We start from the raw sequence: 19,634 nt of genomic DNA, 5'->3' as shown, positions 1-19,634 counted from the left end.
GAGCAAAGTAGCGGTTTGCCCCATCGCGGCGATCAGATGTGCTTGTATATTGGATCGGATGCCCTGGTACTCCGGAATATCGGGGAGTCGATCCAGGTTTGCCATGGCGACGGCCACGTTGGCGCTTGGCCTCTTGTAGACTTGCTAATTTCTGACCATGTCGAAAGCATCGCTGAGGTTGTGTGGGGCGAGTTGCCGCTCCTCATCTGCTCGTCGCTGAGCACGATCGGCGTTGCGCTGTTGTCTTTGTTCATCGGTTTCGCCATCAACAACTGGTTCGTCATTGCTGACGTTGAAAACCAGATCTCCTCGTCGAGGTGGAAAGACTGGAAAGCGGGAAAAACTCGGGGGTAAGGTGGTAGATCCAGGTCGTAGTCTTCGTCCTCGGGGTGTAAAACCTCGGTAGGGACAGATCATGTGCTAGAGTTTGTGCTGGTGGCCTTGTCGTCTAGTAGGGTTCGAATGGATACCATGTTGACAAAGTGACGAGCTAGCCTACTGGTTGTCCTGGCGACAATCCCATCTTCCCGAACAGAGAATTGGTATGCCGTGAGAACTGATCAGCCGCGTTGTTCAAACCATAAGGGCAATTCTGGTCTGGGGAGGTTGTCTTGAGCTTGACGGTCCGTCCCGCGGTGGTCGATGTTATCGTCAGGGACGTCTCCAGTCGTTCGTGCGTGGAGGCACGAGTTGGTCGACGGGAGTCGAAAAAATTTGTTGTTGCCGCCTGACCGGGTCTGCGTGAAATCGAATCCACCAGGCTTGAGGCTTCGAGAAGCTTGTGGTCGGCGCGGTCGAGGGCTTGGAGAAGATCCGAGTTGTCGACTCGCTTTGCCCTATAGCGAGGGAGCGGAGGTCGGGTCCTCGCAGTCGGCGTGATCGAAGTCGACGCCTCTGCTGTCCCAGATTGGATCTGGGTTTCTTCCGGAGTCGTGGTCGTAAGGTTGCCGCCGTGAGTTGTCTAAGTGATCTGCCCGATGATGAACGTGAGACCTTCAGCCACGGCCGCCGAAGCTGGAACGATGACCATCTTATTCGCCGGGAGAGCTGTACGCACACCCCCTACCTGGCGCGCCACTATCGACGAAAGCTAGTCGGCAGTCTACCTTAGGGTATACCCATGGTAGTAGTTTATCGGCAGACAGGTGCGCAAGCTACGAATTTGATGGTGATGCAAGACACAGACAAGGTTTTACCCAGGTTCGGCCGCCGTGTGGGCGTAATACCTACGTCCCGCGTCTGATTGTATTGCTATGGATTGTGTTGAGTTGAGATGAGATATCCTAGGGGGGTCCCTTACCTCTCTTTATATAGTCCAGAGGGCAGGGTTACAAATCTAGAAACTAATCCTAGTCGGTTACAATTGCCATAGATAACACGATATCAATTCCTATTCTAACCGACTAGAATCTGGCTCGATCTCCACGTCTTGTTTCCTTACGTGAGACCCCGAGCAGTTGGATCAAGCCTCGAACTGTCTCATGATGGGCCAAGCCTCTTGGCCAAAGTCTAGCCATAAGGGTATAGGGGTTTATACCCCCACACTTGATGGTTAGCACTTTTGTGGAAATGAAATGCATATTTTCCATTGTGCTAGAGGCAAAATTTTGGAGAAGTCACGAGAAAAACACTCGTTAGACGCTGAGGTCGGCAGCGTCAGACCTGGACCTGCATCCAATGCAATGTTGGTAGAACTGCATTTGTTCTTATGGGTCGTCGGCGTGTCCGACGCTCAGGCGTCAGTGCATCCGACGCACACTTTGTTTTCTCAAGGTTTCATGTAGAGTACGAGTTAGACGCTAGCTGGGTCTCATGACCACCCGTCTTACGTGCCCATTTGCGAGAAACCAAGTTTGGGAGCTCTCTAAGTAGCGTTCGATATGAGGTAGGAGCATCCGGTGCGTAGCACCTGACGTATCAAACGCCTTCTAACCAAGCACATTAACATTTAAGTGATCGTTAGAGATCAACGTCTCATGTTTAACTAAGGACATGTGGCAGCAATTAAGAGCTACTAGCAGAGCAGTGTCAAACGTTGGACAACGTCCAACGCCTTCGATTTTAGTGCAGTGAGAGAGCCAACAACTCTATTCCTTTGGGGATCTTTTAAATACTTGGTGATCGGCTCAAGGGTGTATCTCTTGGCACTTTGACATACTTGACATCCTTATGAGCATAAGCAAACATATGTCACTCATCTCCTTCATTGATTCATCATCATAGTGAGATTAGGAGTGATTCTAAGTGCATTTGCATAAGTGATTGCATCTAGTGGCACTTGGGGATCATTGTGGTTGCAAAGTTCTTATTACTTTTGGTGGCTGCACCACCTAGATGGCTTGGAGCAGCGGAGGAGCATTGACATGAGTTGGTGATTATTTGTGGCCATCTCTTGATGATTGTGAAGGGTTCTTGTGCCTTCCCCGATGGAGCACCAAAGGCAACTCTAGCGAATTACACATGTCATTGAATTACCTCACTTATGGGTAGGTTCTAGTGGTGTCCTACATGAGGACAAGGTTCGTACAACATCTCTTAGCCATCGAACCACCAAGTGTTGGTCGATACAATGGGGACTAGCGTGTCGGCAAGCACATGCTCCTCAGGAGAAAAATTATTTTGTCCATCTCTTGTGTTTGATTGAATTTCTCATAGTGATTGGTCTTCATCAGTTCACTTGCCTCTACACAGCAGTATAAAGATCACACCCTCTTCATTTATATTTCCGCAAAGTAGTGTAACTAGTTTTAGTTGCTAGCTTACCTTATATAGCTTAGTTCACTAGTGTAGCTTGTAGTGACATAGCTGTGTGACTAGTGATCTTAGTAACTAGAATTGTTGGATAGGTGGCTTGCAACCCTTGTAGTGTTAGAGCAAATTTGCATTATGCCTTTTATTGTACTAATTCATTTGCTCTAGTGCTTTGTAGAATTTTTAAATAGACTATTCACCCCCTGACTAGCAGGCACAATTAGTTTTAAAAAAGACTGTTCACCCTCCTCTAGTCCGCCATCTTGACCCTACAATTTTTAATGATATTTAAATGATCCCAAGAGGTTTTATAGAGTTGTTTTGACATTGTATCTGACCACATTGACCTATGTACCTATTATGTTTGTATTTGGATCCATATGTTTCCCCGTTTCTCTACTTTTTCCATGTGTTGGTCGTTGAGAAGCACACAACCTCCTATCTCCTATTCCGCCTCATAGAACTCCTCAGTGACATTGGACTCATGCACCACGCCTACGCTCTCATCTCCAAAGAGGTTTGAATGGTTCTACTAAAGAACTAGCCGAAGCACAATTTTGTTAAAATCACTCATATATCATCACACCTCATCTGGTATCCTGTTTGGTTCTTCCGATTTTGAGATAGCCAAAGTAGGAGAAAACTAGAAGGGCCGAGGATGTGGAAGGTGCCAATGAAAGCACAAGCATGGTGCATGAGCCAAATGTTGATAGTTTAAAAAGAGATGAGAGAGAGGAGGTGACATAAGTACATGTATGTAAGCATGGGTACTCAGCTAGTGTGACAGGATACTAAATGACCCACCAAAATAACTTAAGAAGGTCATTTGAAAATTATTAGATGCTTTAAGGACTACAATACCAGATTTTATAGATAAGGGGTTATAATCATTTTTGATATGCCAGGGGTTTATGTAGACTTTTCTTACTACTTGTGTGCCTCACCACCTTGTTAGCACCCACATAGTATATCATGTCAATAAAGCCACCCAGGGCCGGATCTAGGAGGGTTTATAGCGGTCCATCGATCCCAAAAAAAGTTATATAAAATCCTTTAGAAAGTACAGTTAAAGTTTAAGAATATTTATAACATATAATGAAATTGACCCAGATGATCGTGATGCTCTTGGCTAGATACCACTGTCATAGGGTTATTTATATAGTTTTCAATACTTTAAGGGTAGAATACCTATTTTATAGGTGAGATGATGAAATGGACACCAGTCAATAGTCAATGGGTCAAGTAGACTTTTTCTTTTTTTTTTTTGTTTTGGTTTATATCAATTAAGAAAGACTTGTTGATTCTATTAACAATATAGAGAGAAGTACCACTTCTACCCAGCAATCAGCAAACTTTTTGAATAACGTGTATGTACAAAGAAATTTTAAGAAAGCTAACTGGCATTTTTTCATGAAAAAAAAAATCAACTGATGTATAAAGTTCATCAATTGGCATAAATTACTTTCCGATTGTGCTGTACAAAAACATAAACTAGTGTTAGAACATGTTGATCAAACTTGAGTTATGTCCATCGTTTCGAAGTACTGGACGTTCTTGGTGCAGATATTGTTTGTGTTGTGATTCTCTCTGCAGACACGGCAAAAAGCGAACGAAATATTTATATTAGTTTATATATTTGTGATAATGCATATCATGTCTTGAAAACTTATCTGACTCAGAGCACATGTAAATTCCACATTAATTTAGATAACAAAAACAGCAATATAAATTAAGTGGTAGGTGCAATTATATAACCAGTTCATTCGAAACTAAGCCATTGACAGGGCAAATGGTGGGTAATGTATACGTACCCATAATTCATCAGTTGGTAACTGTCTTAGCTCATTTGCCACTTCAAATTGTTTAAAACTTCTTTACACGCTTGGTACACTTGATTGGTACAGCAGATCAAACATTTTGGAAATTGAGCTACTATATTCTGCTACAGGTACGGGTTCCCATTGGTAAACACGTCGAGTGTTGGAGTAACTAGTACTAGTAACCAAAGGTCATGGTAACACCTGTTTTAGCTTACTAGCTTACCTTTCACAGAAATGAAAATGACACTGAATTTGTCCATTTTCAGGGTTGAAGTGAAAATTTATGGGAAAATTTATACCTATAATATTAAAGAACGGAAATTTGTTTCTTTTGTCTGACTATCTCCCGAGTCCATTCACACCATGGCGAACGCAAGCATGTGGCTCACTTTCCAACTTTCTTAAACACACATGTGCACATAATAGCCACATGCTCGCCTTTTTATTTTCTTAAAAACACAATAGGTGCATGCTCGCCTTTTTATTTTCTTAAAAACACAATAGGTGTACACAATAGCCACCAATTTAAATTGAGTCAATCTCATATCAATATTTCCATACAAGATTAGTACTTATTGCACTAAAATTTATTATAGGATCTTAAAATCTATTTGATTTAAGGTTGGGCCAAACCCAATTAAATTCAACAAAAATAGCTAGCTCATTTTCATTGATATGAGCACCTTGAAATAAATTATACATTTTAATGCAATGCATGGACATATTTGCTAGTCATTTAAAATTTGTGACAAAATTGAATGCAAATAGATCGTCCAGCATAATCAGTGGTGTGCCGCATATCTCATAACTACATCACATACACGTGTTTTTAACGGAATCGTGAAAACTTTTTATTCCTTTTTTTATATATTCAGGTTATACTCCGACATAAGGGTAATTTGTCAGCAGGTGCACTATAGCCATGCATATGATTTTTGAAAAAATGCCTTAAATATGCACATGTAGAAGCAGAAATTCAGCTCAGTGAGTCCAAAGAAAAATGGACTTGCAATTTAGCTTACTTGGGGATCTAAGAGCTGGAGGATCTCTTAGTTTAGGCCACAAGGAAGTTTGAGCTGGTTTGGGTGCTGTTGTCTTCTGGGCTCGGGTGGCCACCATAGACCTGTATGAGGAAGTAAATAAAAAAAGTAATTCAAACAAAAGGCCAACCAAACACACAGAACTAGCCACTACCGGCACCCAGTCACTTGATCTGATAACATGAATGCTTCCACTAAATCATATGTAACTTAGATTGAAAAGCAATGATAATCTAAGGGAACATTTTTGTATCATGAAACCATAATTGAATGAATTTTCACTTTAAGAAGACGAGAGCACTTACAACCGATCATTTGGAGTTTTTAGTGCACTGTCTTGTTCTTTCTGAGTGCTATATGTGTTTTCTTGCTCCTGGAAGCGTGTCAACTCAACTATACTGCTTACTGAAACATCTGTCTCTGTACCCATGGAAAGACCACTATCTGATATATCACTTAATCTCTCTTCTGAATCAGCATAGCCAAAGCAAACAAGCTCAGGATCAGCAGAATTCTGACCCATTGCCCCAGTAGAGAGCTTCGGAAGTCCCATAATCCCCCTATGTGGTAGGATATCATCAACAGACTGCATAGAACCAGATTCAGAGTGCCTGTCACTGATGTCAGAGAAGTTATCAGAGCCAGCCCTGCTGCCAATGCTCATTGCCTTTCCACTAGATGCCGTTCTTCTATGATGGATTTTGCTTCCTAAATTAGATATGCCGGGGGAGGAGGACGAATGTTTCAATGGGGAATCTGCACGTTTTGCTGTCCTGACCCTTGGAGTTTGTGCCTTGAATTGTTGTAATGTGTTAATTTCCTCATCTTTCTTTGCAATTTTATGTTTGAGCACTGAGAGCTGTGGGGTGGAAAGGATATTACAAATAAAAAATTATGTATAACACTGGTGGTGAGAAGAATGGTATTTACAACATTGCATTGAATTTGAAAGAAAAATCTCTAGTTAAGTCTCATCCCATTGGATAAGATAGAGATTAAACATTGGTAATCCATATCTAGTGCCCTGTATGAATAAGGGATGGACAAAACAAAAACAATAATTTATCACCTGTTCCATACATTCTCTAATATCTTTGCCTTCTTTATTCACCTTTGAAGCACCTAGCTCCACTCCAGAAACCCTTTCAGCAAACTTCAAAGTACTCAAAGTCTCTGAATAAGATGAGACATCTGGGTTGATCTGCACAAACATCAAGGTTTTTGCATGTCCGCCTGCAGATGAAAACTGTTAGGTGAGTGATCGATACATGCAAGAAGTATATAGAACAATCAGCAATTGTAAGCACCCAAAGAACTCTGTAGGAGTTGTGTAAGTTTGCTGTTCCGGTACGGTACATGAGCAGTCTTCTGCGATAGAGAAAAAATGACGTCTCCAAGAGCAGACAAAGATTTGTTGATGTGTTGTGCTTCTTTGAGTCTATTGCCTGTAACAGCAGATCGGTCCACTCTCTCACTCCCAGCAAGATCAACAAGATGTAACGCACCACGAATAGTAGCTCCTGTTTTCAAATCGACACCTCGAATGTGTATGGTAACAACACTGCAGAATTAATCAAAATAACTATATTTTTAAAATAATCATAATAAACAATGTAACTAGATTATGGGACATGAAAATAAACCTGTGAGATCTGCTGCTTCTTTCATTCAACACTGTCGAACCCACTGCTCTGTTCGCAAGTCCTATTCTCATTAACTCAATAACATCGGATGCTGAATTAACAGGATGCAATGTTGCATCAGGAACGACAAGCCCATTGGGTTGGCTGACATTCATAATCTCTAGCGTGTAGGAGTTAAAGGAAAAACAGGATGTCTTAATAAACTCTAGTTCCATTTGAAATATGTCAATGATTTGAGTGATATGCTATTATAAAATGTACAAATAACAAAGAGTATATCATGGATGATAAAAGGATGAGTTTCTACATATGTTCACTGAAATGAATCAAATTAACTACTCCATCCAATTCCAAATGTAGGTCGTTTTAGAGCTCGAACTTCTTTAACTTACCCATCAATACACGGAAAATCATATATATTGATACCACATGGTTGACGTTATTGGTTTATCATGAAAAATAATTTCGTAATATAAGCTTTTCTATCAAAATAGTATGTATTTTACAAAATTGCAAATCAAAGTGTCATACCGAATACCATGTCAATGTCCTAAATCACCTACATTTCGAAATATACGGAATAGTTCATAGCGAACTAAGCTCATCAGAAAAGGAAGTAATACATATAATAAACTAGGTTTATCAAATTTATCATAAGCCACTTGCAGAAAGTGTTGACATGTAAATTCAAAAAAATGAAGGAAGGGGAGAAAGGATATTTCTTCTCTGAACCATTGCTGCCAAGAAGATCACGAATTTGCTCATTGTATATCTCAATCATTTGAACATTTATTTCATACATGATGGTATCCCCACGATTATGTGAAATATGGAAGAGATCATTCAGAGCTCTATAGTTGACACCCCGTTCATTCTCTGTTGCATTTTCAGGCCCAGTCTGGGATAATTGCAGAAAGAAAAATACATTATTACATTTTATAACTAAAAACAAAAGACCCATTCTCTCAAAAAAAAATTCATATGAAGATATATTTGTATAATTGTATCAGTGCATCATACCATTGTGTATGTTTTCCCTGATCCAGTTTGACCATATGCAAAAATGCAAACATTATAGCCATCAAGAACTGATCTGATAAGAGGTTCAATGTCCTTGAAGACCTCATCTAGAAAAGAGAAAAGGCAAGGGCAGGGCAAATGTGGTGTGTTAGCATTCCAAAAATGCAATCCTTACCAGATGCAATGAAGTTATCAGTATCCAAAGCACAATCATATTGCATTGGGCATTTAGAAAAGAAAGGAGAGGGCTCCCGCTCATCTTCTGTTTTCTGTTTTCCACCTACTTGTTTCTTCTGCTACTTCCATAGCTTTATTGAAGCAACAAAACGTTGCTCTGTATTTGTAACAACACAATCGTGCGAGCCGTTTCTGGGCTAAAATAATTTTAAACAGGTGGGGAACGTCTCCCCCCCGTTGACCGTCAAAAAAAAAATAATCATATTGCATTGGTCACATTCATTGGTACCTTGAGAAGCAGTGGGGCCAAGAACTTTGTTGAATTTGAACGACTTGCTCCCATCCTTTCCTCGTGTTGGATTTGCAATTACCAGATCCCCATTATCACCAACATATTCAATTATAGTAGATTTCTGATCCTCCCCAGGAAGAAAAGGCCTTATCCGGCAGTAGACTCTTATATTTCCTGGTCAAGAATAATAAAAAACTCGAAAAAATTCATAAACTTAAGAAGATTCATATTCAAATTAGTTGATCTTTGTTTGCAGAGTCACCTTTTAGTTCCTGAATCTCGTTATACAGTTTTCTATTTTCTTCTAGAGCAGCATGATAATTTTCAGAATCATTTATCAGTATGTTGAGACTTTGTCCTGCAGAGTTAATATGAATATGCAAGTTATAAAATGCCAATTACAGTAAATGTATGCAATGTAAAATAAAATCACATGCTGCACTGAAACATACCAAGGCCATTAAGTTCTTCAGACCATCTTTTCTGGCAGTTTTGGATTTCATGCCTAATGGAAACAGAAGATAACCTCAAATCCTGACAGGAAAGAAGTTTTAATTTCAATTTCTGACATCGTGATGTTTTAAAAGAAAGATTGAGAACCAAAGGATAATTTAACCAAATGCTACCTGGATGTTCTGTATTTGTAGACCTAAAAATTGGTTCACCATGATTTCCTTCTGCTTCCAAGTATCCATTCTAGATGCTAACACTTCCTCCAGATCTCTTCTTTTCTTTCTAGAATCTTCGAGCATTAGATCTACCTCTTTTAATCTATGTTCAAAGCATTTGCTTGCCTGCAAAGCGCTACTCTCCAATTCTTGAATATGTGTCTTATGAGATTCCCGTGCTAATGAAAGCTCTTTCCTGAGTTTTGATATTATATTATCACTATTTGCCTTGTCCTTTTGAAGCTTAAGCACCTCCTCCTTTGTAGATTCTAACTGGTTGTGGTTCTTTTTATATGATGATTTTACAGCTTCCAATTCGCTCTTTAGTTTCATAATTGTATTGTTAGTATCTTCTTTCTCCTTGGTTTCATCGTTATATGTAGTTGATTTATCCACATGTGCATCTGCTGACTGATCTCTGCCATCAATCTTCCCCTTCCTCAAGGTAACCATCTCGTCTTTCTCCTTAATCATCATAACCATTTCTTCCTTCTCCTTCATCAATCTTATTATATCTTCCTTATCTTTCAACAGCCTAGCCATATCTTCCTTATCCTTTGTCAATCTACTTACATCTTCCTTCTCAGTCATCAAGCTTGACATATCTTTGTCAACTAATCTTTTTTCTTCAGTTCTGCTTTTGTCTATCTGAAGAATGAAAGTGAATTAAAAAAAATCAATCATTCACACAAAGGAGGCTTAATTAAGCCACGCCTTGTTTGGGAAGCTCAATCTTGTGGTGCCTTTAAGCTGAACCTCCCTGAACTATCATTGCTTATTTGCTAACAAACCCTTCTACATAATTCAGATCAAATGAACAATTCTAGAGCAAACAGTAGCAAGAACTCGATTTAAATATATGAACAGGTAACAATTTTTTGGACAAGAAACAAACCTTCATTTGGAGCACATGATCTTCAACCTGAAAATCAATATAAAGAAAGAGATCTGTTATTAATGTCAGAAGGTTTTGTTTTTTATGAAAGTGCAGAAGACTCATCTGAATAGGTTTCAAATGAAAACTGGAACTTATGTTAAACTTTATATTTACTTTTCCATTTGCTGCACTTGAGTTTATTTGTATTTGTCCACCTGTCCCGCTTGCAAGTGCCTCTAGTACTCTTATCCTTGATTTATATTTCTCTTCACGTGCTCTGATGAGGTTATTTTGCTGCCATAAAAGATTGAGTTACAACAAGAATAACCTGAAAAATAAGTATGAAATAGTATTGCTTACATTTCTTATGTGTTCTGCTTGAGTTGAAATGCGGCGTTCAATCTCCAGCATTACCTTTCTCAACAAGCAAGCAATATGCTGTGCAAAGAACGTTATCTTTTTATTCAAGAGAATGAAAGAAGTATAAAACAAAAATGTACCAAAGTTCACATGTATGAAAAGAAACAACTAACTGTATTGCTTTTGAGTAGCCTACATAAGGAATTTCTCCATTCTTATTCTCAATGATCTCGTCAAGGATGCCATTCACAAAACTCAGAAGTGACTGAGTAGGGGCATTCTGTAAAATTGGTTCCAAGTTCCATGATGCAAAGAATAAAAAAAAATCAGATTTTGTGCTGACATTACCTCATGTACATTTCAGAAAGAATTGCTACATTCCACTTACATCCAAGTTGGTGGATTTCATCATCTCCAAAATTTTAGAAATAGGCATGTCAGAGTAAATTCCTTGTCTCAGATGGAAGACTTCATGAAACTTGTGTCCAGCGTGCCTTGAAATAGAAGATAGTTCAGGTCTTGATATCGAAGATGATGGTTCTACAATAGGAAAAGATGTTTCAAAAGATAAGCTAATCTGCTTCACTGCTTAACCTTTGTGACTACAGTTTTCACTAAAATAATTGTATGAATTTAGTTATCTACACGTGACTACAGTTTTCACTGATAAATATGATTTGTTTGACATTTTCATATTGCAAAACTAATAGAATAGCTCTGCTCAGCTCCCTTTGTATTCCTCAGTGTTACTGCTGAAAGCTTGGCATGTAGAAAAAGAAAATCCTACCTGACGTAGCCGGACTTCTGGAGACCTTTGGTATGCTCCCTTTCACCTTTTGTCCAAACTCAGAATTTTGAGTACAGTGGCCGTTCTCCCTTATGGGAAACTCCATGCTGCCCATCCTACATTTTCCTTCAAGGCTACAATGCAAGCCTTCCCCAACATTCGAACCAAACCGATCCCTCAGTGCAAGAAGACAGACTATGACAGCTGACATTGGGCCCTGGATCAATGCCAATCAAATAAGAGCAGGTGATAACTTTTTCTATTGTATAAAGAGATGGAAACAACAGGAATGTTCCACGGCAATATTGCATAAGTGACAATTATTGTCAGAACACCAACACCACCATACTACTCGAACTTGGCACTACAGTGGAACATGGCTGACGTCCATATTCCGATATTTATAAATTTAATAGCCAGAACATCATCATAGTACTCGAATATGGCATCACACTGGAACATGGCTGATGTTCATATTCAGATATTATAAAAAGCAATCATTGAACAAATTATTTATTTATATATCCGATCCATTTGTGCAGTGGAGAAGTAATTTCAACAGGCTACGGAGTTGCCATTGATTTTGTTACCACGAATTGAGTTCACTTGAAATGATTACAGGAAAACGTATGAACCATTGGAATGTACAGTGTCTGCAAGCCATTTGGACAGTAATGTCATGCAGTGGACTACATGCTAGTGGAGGCGTGGAGCAGTGGGGTCACATCTCATTAGTTTGGCGGATCAAATTTTCTGGTTGAGATTTGGATGGTAGCACCCAGCTGCATCCAACATCCAGTAGCAGTTTAAGCAGAAAAGGACGAGATTAGCGTTGCCATCTGGCCAATCAGCAAAACGGAACAATCACAAGCGTCAACCACCTAAAGCGAAAGCAGAGTCCGAGCTTCTTCGAATTGAAACTGTAACGCACCGCAAATCACGTGTAATATCCCTTTCCACCCGTGAATTAACCGCCGATGTTCCAAAATGTTACTACCGTACTATCATACTGGCTCTCAAGTCAGTCACAGCTAAACCCAACCGAACTTTTTTTCTCCCTGATATGTACTACATGGAAAAATACCGCTACTGAACTGAACGGAAGCAGCAGTTGATGATGGTCCAAGGGAGAATACAGTACCTTGTCAAGGTCGGAGGCGGCAAAGCTGGGAAGGCGGAGGCGCTCCACTGCCGCTATGAACCTATCGACATCACTCCCCGCCGCCGCCGCCGCCGCCGATGCTCCGCCCTGCAGCAGCGATCGACGACGTACGATACGATCACGGGCGAACAAACCCAAAACCCAAATGGAGCCCCGCGCGTAGTGTAACAGTGGTGCGATCGAGGACGTACCTGGTAGTCGGGCGTAGAAGTGCCACAGCCGAGCCTGCGGAGCGCCGCGGCGAGGATCGCACCGTCGGCGAGAGCGGCCCGTAGGTCGTCGTCGGACGCGTGCGGCGGGGGCAGAGGCAGGCCAGAGCCTGCCAGCAGCGACCGTAGCCACGCGACCGCCTCCGATCGCCGCTCCGGGCTCTCCGCTGCGAACAAAACAAACCCATAAAAAAGAGGGACAAATCCGTAGTAAAGCGTCGCGTCGGCCGCCGCGGGTAAGGACAGCAAAATTTGGTGAAGAGTAGAGCAGACATGGGAGAGGGGAGGGGTTTACGGGACTCGGCGGAGGCGGCGGACATGGGGGGCGATCGAGCAGACCGGAGACGGCCGAGACGTTGTTGTTGGGTTCCAAGTGTGCCGGGATCGGATCGGAGGCGGAGGCGTGGTTTGACTGACCCAACCGGGAGGTGGCGCCGGAGGGGGAGCGGGAATGGGCGCGCGCGGAGGGGAGGGAGGGAGAGGGACCGAGACCGAGGCGAGACGTGGGCGAGTGGGTGACGTGCGGCGGGAGGGGGAGGGTGGTGTGGTGCGACTCTCTGTCTGCCTCTGCCAAGTCGGAGCGCCAAATTTGGGCGGCGCCCAAGGTGGCCAAGCGTGGTGGAGGGCCTTCATTGGGACGGAACACAGAACACCGAACACGACTGCTCCTTTTTTTTATTATTTTTGGTACTTTTTTTTGCTACGTTTTACATTAACTATATTTTGCTGTACATTTGGAATCGAACGGCACCATTTGTTACAGTGTGAACTCTACGAATTCCACCTGTGTGCGTCAACTTGTTTCTACGAAAATTTAAACAAAAGTTCTATGCTTGTAGGGAGCCTTTTTGTTTGGAAAGTTTTCATTAAACGCATCAAGATGAGGCGAGAAAAAGAAAGGTAGTAGCACCGAAAGTCCGTGTGTGTGGACTGGACGGTGGTGGTGGTTGTATTGACAGCAGCAGCAACCGCTGCACCGGCCCATTTTTCACTATAAAAAAGGTTCCCGTCGCGTGTGCGGTGTTCCCGACATGACGCGCCCGCCCTCTTTTTCCTGGCGACTCGACACCGTGCCGTCACATTCGGATTAACCGCAGCTCTCACTTGTTCATGGTGAATTCAGACTCCATCAGGCTTCAAAACACCTCTCATGCATGTTCTGTCCTTACTGCAAAACAAAATACTCCTTTAAATTGATTGTGAACAGGGGCGGAGCTACGTTGAAGGTTGTGGGTGCCCAGACACCTACCAAAATTTGAAAAATTATTATTACAAAACAAATTTTCACATATTCAATTTTCACGACTATAAGAGAAAGACACCCTCTAATTTGATCTAGCTTCGCCCAACTAAAATATCAAAGTACTACTGTTCGCAAAGAGTGTGTTATATTTATTAGTCAATGGCACCCGGGCTGAGAAAATTGAGAGGTTCCTTCAGACTGACTACACGACACATCAATACATTAATCGATGGGCATCGTCCCCTCTCCTTGCTGTCAGCTCTCATCAAGTGCAAGATTAGCACGTCACCGATAAGGCGATAATGGCATGCTTTTTCTTCTAATCCCACCATTGATTACACTAATACGGAAACGGAAGTGTTTGATGACGATGGCTCATTCCGTCGCCGGGAAGGCACCCTGCCAGTTTCAATGAGAGGTTTCACCTCCCGGATTCCAAGGTGTGAAACTCAACATGAAATAGGTCTTTCTCTACGTACATAATTTCATGATACAGCTTCATATATTATTTTAAGCTTTTGTGGGTCCCTTCGCTCTCTCTCTTTCCTGATGTTTACGGCCTGGATCAAAGCGCTGCCGACCAGACGACCATGTCCACGACAGAGCAGAACGGCTCGGAGCAGGGCATGGATGCGGAGGTGGCTCGCGGTGGTCGCGACGAGGACGGAGCAAGGGCCTGAAGTTGGAGTCGCGCTCGCGCTCGCAGCATCGCGGAGCTTGCGGCGGACGGCCGCGCCATGGCGGAGCTTGCGACGGACTAGAGATGGCCTCGCCCGCGACGGATCCCTCCCTCCCGTCCCCGCGCCGCGGTCAACGGAGCCCGTGGTGGAGCTCTCTTGCCGGTGCCCGCGCCCCGGCGGTGGAGAAGAAGACCCGCAAAGAAGAAGACCGGCGCGATGAAACAAATCTGAGTCCTCAGTGGAGGTTTCACGTGATTATCAATGTTTTGGAAACCACGCTGATACGTTTCATCCCCATGTAATTTCATACAAAGATTCCTTTTTATCTGATGTGGCATACTATTTAATGTGTATGAAACACTCCATAAAACTCCATTGAGACTGACTTTAGTCCACACCCACCATCATTCTTGTTTAATGGAGTCGGTCAGCAAGGAGACGACATTATTATATTAGTGGCCATCTCGTCCCGACATCTAGTATAGGTTTTCTGCTGCCATCAGCTGCGTGCTACCTGCGGCGATCGTTCGAGCACGTCGATATCGGCAGCAACTCATGGCATCGATGCTGCGATAGATATGATATAAATATAATGTTGGCCCGGTGAGTGCGGTGTCTGTTAGGATCCAGGAAGAATGTTGAGCAGATCACGCAGAATAAGACCTTATTTAAACTAAAAAAAATCCATGATTCCTCGTCAAATTAAATCTTCCGGCACATGCATGGAGTATTAAATATAGATTAAAAAATAACTAATTGTATAGTTTACCTATAACTTGTGAGACAAATCTGAATCCAAAAAGTCTAATTAGTTCATAATTATATAATATTTAGCAAATACAAACGAACGTGCTACCATATCTGAATCAAAAAGGTTTTAAATGTAAACAAGGGCTAACCCATAAGTTCTATAAAGAACGCAGTTTTTCTGTTCCTAAAGACACATGCTCTCGCAACGTGGACCACAGAATTCGTATTAATCCTGTAGTTCATATTATGAGAACATATGCCTTAAGAACAAATTTTAACCATAAATAATGACATACTATGATACTACTGCTCAACCTCGCGGAACAGCGAAAAGCCCCATACTGGCCTTCCCTTTTTTTTTTATAACCAACCTTGCATGAGTCTTGTGCCTATTAAAGTGTAGTTGATTGTTGCCAAGATTATTTGAGATATGGCTCAAAAGTGCGTAAGACCGTAATAACAACTAACCGTAATAACAACTTGTTCTATGAACACGTGAATTGAATTCTGACGGAGAAATAGAAAAGCCCACAATTTGGACAGGTGTAAAAAAGAAAAAAATATGTGGCCTACGGTGAACCAGCTCGGAAATCGGAAATGGAAGCAAACTTTAATTACCGCCACGTGAGATAATAGAAAAAGGAAAAAAAACGGTTCGAACGTATGTGGGCTTCTTTTGTTTGGGCTCCGAATATTCTGGCTGAATTTGGCCCATAAACGCCACTTCGAGGCCCAAGCACCATGAGACTAGTGTTCCAAATTAAAATCAGCCATTCCGGCCTTTAAGTGGCCCGTTAATGTTTCCAATCTTTTTTTAGGTATATGTGTACTTTTGGAGTTGCGTTTCGCAAAATGTCAAGCCGGAATGCCGGATTATATATGGAGGATGTCAGCGTCACGCCGATTTAGTTGGAAACCAAAACAACGACAAATTTTCACATATTCAGAATCTGAACATGTGGAGGACAGTAAATTATGTCGCACACGATTATTAAAAGGAACCACATATATGAATTAGAAACCATCTGATGCCTTTTTTATAATGTCGTTATGCTTGGTTTTTTTTTTGGCATAGTTTGCAGTTTTGTTCGGTATTGTGCTCGTCCATTGTCACTGCCACAATCTCGAATTGTCTTGAGTGCCAAAAACCGCCAAGAAAAAAGGTTAAACCGTCAAAGAAATGATCCTTGACCACAAACCATCAAGCAAACATACTCAAGGATAGAAGCTAAGGGGAATTAGTTTTCTCGACGGTTCTAACACTTGAGGATGATTTCCTTGAAGATTAGCTGCCAAGAAAATTAATACCACACTTAATTTGTTAAAGCGCTAAGAAAATGTTGCAACCGCCAAGAAAAATAGTTTTCTTGAGGAAAAAAATCATTTGTTTGCTAGGAATAGTTCATAGTTCTATCTCCAAATTACCATAAGATAATTATAGTAATATCTAAACTTGGCTACAAAATTCTGCAAACTTGTATGACAACATGGTTTTTATATATAATATTTGCATAAAAAATCAAATGATCTAAATAAATGGTACTTGTAGCCAAGTTACCTAACTTGTTGTATGACATCTCTCACATAGTTAGCTTTGTTAATAATGTATAGTTAGCTTTGTTAATATAATTTGAAAATTTTATGGCAAGATAATATAACCATATTATGATCTCCTATAAAATTTTAGGATTATTGTTTTTTCGGTTGAAGTCACCAAAATACTTGTAAGCATTTCCTTGGCTGTCAACCTCCAAGAAAACTCAACAACCCCCAAAAAATGATAATCTACTTGACGGTTTAAAATAACACCCAAGAAAATAGGTTTTTTTTGCGGTTAAGAATAATACTCAAGAAAATAGTAGTTTCCTTGATTGTTCTCAGTTACACTCAAGGAAATGAGTAATTTCCTTGGAGGTGATTGGAAACTGCCAAGAAAGCACCCATATTCCTTGGCGGTTTACTTAAACCTCCAAAGAATATATGTTTCCTTGAGTGTGTAGTAACACCGCCAAAGAAATTGTTATTTCTTTGACGGTTTAATTTTGGCTCCGAAGAAAATTCGGAGGCAATTCTAGTTTCCTATAGTGTGTGTCTGTGGAGAATCTATTCACTGGATGGAATAAATAGGAGGCAACACACCATAATTTTCTACGACTAATTGATGCTGCTATTTTTTATTCGTTATAAGTCTAACAAGAAATGCCATTGTTTTTTTTATAAATCTCAACTCAAAACATATATATTTTTTGTTAGTTCTATTCAGGAGAGCGTATTGGCTATATATATGCTTTTGAGCCACTAGCGTGAGTTTGAAGCGATGGCTTCGTTCGCCTCCCGTGTATGACCTTTTAATTTTTGGCTTGGGTTTTAATTAAGTTACTTTGTGAGTTGCGTAGGACTGAAGTTTTTATGGTTCACCTTGTAATAAGCTGGATATTAGTTTTCATTTTTTTTTTAAAAAAATGAATCTCTCACCCCGTATTCTTTTGAAAAAGCTGTAGCTTTTTCCTCACTAACAATTGGCTCTATTCGCTTGTCTTATAAACTGTATTTTTTCCGCTAGCCAACAGTACTGTTTTAATCTGACAATAAATTAGCGAACAGTACAGTCGTAGCATTTCGACAAGTGAATATGCTAGAAACATTTTTGTTGGTATATATATAACCATCTGCAGCTTACAAAACGCAGCAATCATGTAATGCTAATATCTCTTGAAAGTTGTGCTGAAATGCACTGCTTAATCTGTGCGAAAGAGGCCCACAGGATATCACTGCAAGCAGCTAGCAGTACAAAGAACAAAACCCTATACAGAAAGTGCACAGATATTTCAGTGCAAATGCCCAATATAAGATACCTCCTGCACAAAGCCAATGCTTCAGCTACGTACTGTAAAAGAGCAACAACAAAAATACGAATAGTATAACTCATAAAACTTTGCAGAAAGTGCATAGTTATTTCATTGCAAAAGCCCTCAACGCATATCTGATTATCACCTGGACTGGACCCTATACAGTGCTCCATAGCCAATCTCTTAAGTTACTTCGTTTTCGTTCATCAACTTGCAATTTGAATACACAAAGAACAAAGGAAAGAGAAACAATGAGAAGGACACCAGTTACAAAGAGCAAGTGCATGCATTCAGACCTATCTGTTCCCCGATTAGGCCACAAGCAATCATGCCCTCCAAAGCTGTTTAAAGCAGGATATTCCAGGGATTCAAAAGCTTTAAAAGAGCCCTAATTGAATATAACGACCTCAACCATATGCTTGCCCTTTTCTGCCCAGTTGTCTCCAAACCAGCAGAAATAGCACCAGATCACTGCATGTCTCCGGTAAGTTCATTCTATGGTCTGTGTAGACCAACACTAGTTAAAGGACATGGAGTGATGACAACTTAAGAAAACATATCCCCTACTCGTGGTTCACAGGTTTCTGTACTACTTAGTCAAAGAGCTGATTAGTGGGTGGATTAATTAGTATTTGCGTGTGCTTTCACCTTTGCGATAATGAGTTAATTATGCTGAAAGAGGGAGGAATTGGGGGTTAGGATGGCACTAGTGGGGATGGCTATTGTGTGATGGTGAGGCTTGCAAAGTTGCAGACATGTACCTAACACGGCTACTGGGAACTAACTGATCATTCAGGTACAGGGTCTCTAGCCGGTGAAACTACTCTGAAACTGCTATATATATAAGAAAACATGGCTGCTTGGCTAGCCTGATCAGTTAGTTTGTTTTATCTTAAATGATTTGACAGTTAAAAGCACGGATGGTGGGCCGAAAGACGATTGCATCCTTTGAAATGGTACGGTGTTCTAGTTAAAAATATCAGAGGAGCTCTTGCCTGGCTTTAATTTGTCAGACTGGCTACAGTACGTCGAGTTTCATCACTAGTAGAGTACTGGAGTAGTCTTATTACTGTGTAATTAACTTTGCTCCTTTTCTAACGAAATGACATGCAAATATTGTGTTTGTTCCGAGAAAAGAAATGCTACCTATACTCAAATGAATCACAAGTCCTCTTCTCTAGAGGATTCCATGCATCAACAATGCTGAATGGATCAGATAACAAAGCAGTGAACACTCTCTTATCGACAGAAGAAAAGGGGGCCCAGACCGTCTCCCTTTTTCTGACTCCTCCTTTGATAGAGCGCA

General features: G+C 41.0%; 1 protein-coding gene across 3 annotated transcripts; it reads right to left on the bottom strand.

The window, feature by feature from the left end:
- On the bottom strand, positions 4,067 to 13,348 carry LOC8061960 (kinesin-like protein KIN-14M). 3 transcript variants are annotated; one of them, XM_021449526.1, is made up of 21 exons: positions 13,102 to 13,343; positions 12,789 to 12,973; positions 12,577 to 12,684; positions 11,436 to 11,652; positions 11,037 to 11,188; positions 10,845 to 10,928; positions 10,649 to 10,726; positions 10,463 to 10,582; positions 10,307 to 10,333; positions 9,370 to 10,059; positions 9,196 to 9,277; positions 9,006 to 9,101; positions 8,741 to 8,917; positions 8,275 to 8,381; positions 7,974 to 8,152; positions 7,255 to 7,419; positions 6,919 to 7,172; positions 6,681 to 6,844; positions 5,917 to 6,470; positions 5,594 to 5,694; positions 4,067 to 4,338 (listed from the first exon to the last, which is right to left on the bottom strand). In XM_021449526.1, exons 1-21 carry the CDS (start codon positions 13,124 to 13,126, stop codon positions 4,274 to 4,276), a joined length of 3,630 nt encoding a protein of 1,209 aa, XP_021305201.1. In that variant the 5' UTR covers positions 13,127 to 13,343; the 3' UTR covers positions 4,067 to 4,273. The 3 variants fall into 3 exon arrangements, with proteins under 3 accessions (XP_021305201.1, XP_002437142.2, XP_021305202.1); XM_021449527.1 differs by lacking the exons at positions 4,067 to 4,338; positions 5,594 to 5,694 and having other exon boundaries at positions 6,306 to 6,470; positions 6,692 to 6,844; positions 13,102 to 13,348; XM_002437097.2 differs by lacking the exons at positions 12,577 to 12,684; positions 12,789 to 12,973; positions 13,102 to 13,343 and having other exon boundaries at positions 11,037 to 11,142; positions 11,436 to 11,576.

Source organism: Sorghum bicolor, chromosome 10 (assembly GCF_000003195.3).
Source record: "Sorghum bicolor cultivar BTx623 chromosome 10, Sorghum_bicolor_NCBIv3, whole genome shotgun sequence".
Taxonomy (NCBI): domain Eukaryota; kingdom Viridiplantae; phylum Streptophyta; class Magnoliopsida; order Poales; family Poaceae; genus Sorghum; species Sorghum bicolor.
Note: the sequence above shows the minus strand (reverse complement) of the source record. Positions and strands in the feature narration are given on the sequence as shown.